We start from the raw sequence: 4177 nt of genomic DNA, 5'->3' as shown, positions 1-4177 counted from the left end.
TCTTCATACCATCCAAGCGCCTTTCACTTTCGCTTTACTCATTGTATTTCGTACCCCTGTGCTAGTTCCCCACCTGCTGATTTATAGAAGCGGTACCAGTAGGTCTGCCACTCCTCCCCGCCCCCCAGCCCGCTCCCGGAACACGCACGACGTGGGCTGGCCACCACCCCGCGTGGACGCTTTCCCAAACACGGCGCTGTCGCGGTCATTACTGGTACAATGGCTACAGAGGCTGCTGACTGGGTCAGCACGCACGGAGGTCAAGGCCGGAGAAGTAAAAGGATAAGGTCCCACACCAACATCCCTGGTACTTACTCCACATCCGGGGCCCTCATCCGGGGCCCACCTTCCGCACACGGCCGTGGGACTCCGCCTCCGGAAGTGCCACTGAGAAGCGCCGGCCTCCAAGCTGTCTAGAGCGACCCCGGAAAGCCCGGAGCTATACCTAGAGCAAGCGTGTCCGCGACGGGACGGCCGCTTGGCCTTCCCCTCCTTTCGGGTGAGTTCCCGGTAGCAGTCCTGGGGTCACGGTGGGGTCGCCGCTAGGTTAGGCTCCCGGGAAGGAGGAGGAAGCGCCCGGGCTCGGTCAACGGCAGTTCACGTCCCCCGGAGCGCTCCAGGGCGTGCGTGCGAGGGCCTGTTTCCCTTCAGTCAGGGTTCGCCGTGACGCGCAGCGGACCGAGGGCCCCGCCGCCAGGACCTGGTGGCCCTATCCTCGTGTGAGCTAGGTTTCTGCGGCCCACCGCGCCCTTTTGGGACTGCGTCTTCACCTGACAGGGACGCGGGAGGAGGGTAGCGCCCGGCGAGGGCGCGAGGGCCCTTTCTGAGGGTTGTGGAAGCGGGGGACGGAAGCCTGTCGCGTCCTTGGCTTTGAAGGACACGAGCCAAACCTGTTTGAAAACCGCAGCTCTTTCCTGGGTTACTGTCAGGCCTGTGGGAAGCGGCCTGCCTACCTAGTCTGCGTTGGCGAAGGGTCTGACCCCCTAAGTGGAATTTTGTTATTAGTCAAGCCTATTTAGTAAATCAGAGTGCGCTGACAGAGTGTTACCAAATAATTCTTCAAGAGTCTGCTTAAAAAATAAGTAATCATAACTAGTATATTTTTAAAGTTTCCACAGAACTCTTTATTAAGTTGTATTTTCTTGATTTTTTTTTCTTGAAATATCACAAATTCTGAATTAGTGGAGTTTAAACCATGTTTGGACCATATGATTTGGTTCTTAGCTATTTGAAATGGAAATTTTAACATTTTTTTTTCCTTTCTGTTGCTTTGTTTAGGTGGGTAAATCATTTGTAACTATGTTTCTTGAGTATCTTAAGTGTGTCAGATACTTTGCTCAGTCAGGAGGATATCAAATAATGGGCCGTTTTAACTTGTTATAATATTTCTCCCAATCTCACCCAGCAGTGATGATCAGTTGTCCTCCAGACCAGGGATGGAGGAGATACCAGCCCAGGACGCAGCAGGATCACCAATTGTCCAGTTTCAATCTTTGGAGAGCCAGTCTGAAGGTCTGTCCCCGGAGCCCCAGTTCGCGCAGGACACTGACATGGAACAGGAACTCAACGGGGGTAAGGCAGAGGGAGCACTTAAGTCCAACTGAATGGGAGTTACAGTGGGGCTCCTGGGCCTGGTACTTGGGAGGCCTGGAACTTCGATAAGAAGATGGCCCCCAGGGGAGGTCTGGAAGGGAGGGACAAATGTGACTCAATTCAGTCCTGGTCTTGGGCTCTTGTATTAAAGACACCCTTTCTTTGATAGGCAGAGTGGTGGCATTCACTCTGCTTTGACTTTTTTTCATTTGTACAACCTTCACTTTATCCCAGAATCATTTCTAAGGTAATGCTGCTTTTGCTGCATCTCACAATCCTCACCTCGCTTTTACTTCCTCTTAGGTTTAGGGCCTCTCCTCCTGTTCCCGTTCACTTAGTTTCTTCCTTCCTTGATGACTTTGCGAGCTTTGCCACCTGCCATTCTTTTGCAGCTGCAATGTTTGTGACTAATCTGATTTTGGCAAAAAAAAAACCAACCATTTAATTCTTCGGTTGAGCACAATGCCTGTGTGAGTGTACACATATCACATATTGACTCTACAATAACATCTTCATGTAAAATTGTATAGATAGGTTGATATGTCTGGTCCTTTTTGTTTGTTTGTTTTGTAAGAACCTTGTCTTAGATTACTTGTGGCCAACTGCAGTGCCTGAAATAACTTCTGTGTCAGCAACTCACACTGCGAGTGCCACAGTGTGTAGGGTGCTGTGGGGACATTGTGGGAGTGTGGAAAGAATTGTGAGGAAACAGGTGACCATTCCTTATTCTTGGGAGCCTTACATGCTGGTTGTAGAGACAGTGCTGGTTCAAATAAAGGCTTCATGAAATTTAAAAAACAGGGCCTGGGAAAGCGTCAGAAGCCAACTAAATAATCATTGCCCTGGACAAGTCACTGCAAGTCTTTATGCTTTGCTTTGCTCATCTGTGAAACAGGTATAGTGCTTACCCTTCTGTTAGAGGAATGTCCTGTCATGAGAATGAGTGAAATATGAGATTTCATAAGAAAATCCTGTATCACAGGTCTAAACATGGGTAAGGAGGTCATGCCAGTGGTAATAAGGAGCAGAGTAGATGAACTCAGCACCTGATAAATGTTCATTGGTTTTACTAGAATGTTGATGTGCAGAAGGGTCCCACTGACTTCCCACTTCTGTCAGGGAGCCCTGGGGAAGGGCTGCTCTCACTCTTGGCTCCTTTCTCCTCCCTCAGCTCCACCTGTTCCCCAGGTGCCTGCTCTTCCCCATGAGGGAAGCCCAGGAGACCAGGCAGCCACGCTCCTGACAGCCAGGTATCAGGTGAGCTGAGGAACCCTCTGTTTTTCCTCAGGGACTGTTGCTACTGATTGAGTGTGGCCCTTCCTCTTCCCATCCATAAACCCTGCCTGGATTTTTTCTTCAATAGCAGACCCTAATTTGGGAATTGATCCTCTTCAGAGATCTGGACTTCACACAAACCACCTTCCCATCTCCCCACCACCACCAGTAAACACTGTTCCTTCTCTATCCCTGGTGCTGTGGTGGGCATTTATTAGATATTAAAGATTATATCTTATTCCCTAGATTGTAGTCTTTTCTCCCTCCTCCCCAGCTTTGCTACACAGTGGACACCCTCTCTGTGTCATCTCCTTCATTTTCTGGCCATGATGCTCTAGTGGCCTCATTCCCCAGAGCAGCCAGGCTGTATTATTTCAGGAGTTTGTGACATTCGAGGATGTGGCTGTGCACCTTACTCGAGAGGAATGGGGATGCCTGGACCCTGTTCAGAGGAATCTCTACAGAGAAGTGATGTTAGAGAATTATGGGAACGTGGTCTCAGTGGGTAAGGACTTTCTTATTATTCAGTTTACCTTTTAGGATTTCTTTACTTCCTTGGTATCTGAGGAGGTGTGAGGTCTCTGAGAAAGTAGAGTGTGGCTCAGATTCCAGGTCTTAGAACCTCTGAATACTCCATCTTCAAGGTCGTCTCCTCTGGGAGTGGGTTTTCTTTGGGGGTTTCAAGATGAGATGTTTTATTCCTTATTTTTAATTAATGATTTCTGCTTTTGTGGGACATCTGTTCCCTGTTAGAAAAGGGAAACTTGCTTGTGCTTTGCTTAAGTTCTCACCTTCTCTATCTTTTCTTTTTTTAATGAGAGAGACCCTAGAGCCTCCTAATCCACAAACACTTTCCTTCCTAGTAATTCATTGTCCCTGTATCTGAAAGCTTTCCATTTTTCTTAGAAGAAATTTTTTTTTTTAAGATAGGCTAAAATCCTTGTTGAATAATCCTTCACCTCTTACATCCCTAAATTCACCTCCAGGCAGGCAGAGTTGGAGAGATTTCATTTAAAGACCTGACTCACTGTGAATCTATTTCAGTGAGTCATCTAGATGGTAGTTCTAAGTAACCTCACCCCAAGCAAGAGAAGTATCAGCTTTAAACTGAGTCTCTCCTGGGTCATTTGGGTGGTACAGTAGGGTGCTGGGCTTAGGCAACCTGTAGGGCTCTTGGCAGCCCCCTTGATGTGAGCATCCCCCCTTGTCTCTGCTGGGTTTTTTTTTTTTTAATGTATGTATATATTTAATCACACATTTTTCTTTTCTTTCTTTTCCTTTCTTTTTTTTTTTTTTTTTTTTTGGCTTT

The 4177-nt window shown here is 47.8% G+C and overlaps 1 protein-coding gene across 5 annotated transcripts in view; it reads left to right on the top strand.

Annotated features, from left to right (window-relative positions):
* The first annotated feature begins 403 nt into the window (after positions 1-403).
* ZNF655 (zinc finger protein 655) overlaps positions 404-4177 on the top strand; it is a 14575-nt gene continuing 10801 nt past the window's right edge. For 3 of the 5 annotated variants that reach the window (XM_077758687.1, XM_077758685.1, XM_077758689.1), the window contains exons 1-2: positions 404-499; positions 1409-1572. In XM_077758687.1, coding sequence (XP_077614813.1) covers positions 1437-1572 — 136 coding nt within the window. In that variant the 5' untranslated portion in view covers positions 404-499; positions 1409-1436. Of the gene's footprint in view, positions 500-1405; positions 1573-2764; positions 2851-3246; positions 3374-4177 lie in introns of all 5 variants that reach the window. The other 2 variants (XM_077758688.1, XM_077758686.1) reach the window with 2 other exon arrangements.

This window comes from Crocuta crocuta, unplaced genomic scaffold (genome assembly GCF_008692635.1).
Source record: "Crocuta crocuta isolate KB4526 unplaced genomic scaffold, BGI_CrCroc_1.0 scaffold273, whole genome shotgun sequence".
NCBI classification, from domain to species: Eukaryota; Metazoa; Chordata; class Mammalia; order Carnivora; family Hyaenidae; genus Crocuta; species Crocuta crocuta.
The sequence above is the reverse complement of the archived record's forward strand: the minus strand, read 5'-3'. Positions and strand labels throughout refer to the sequence as shown.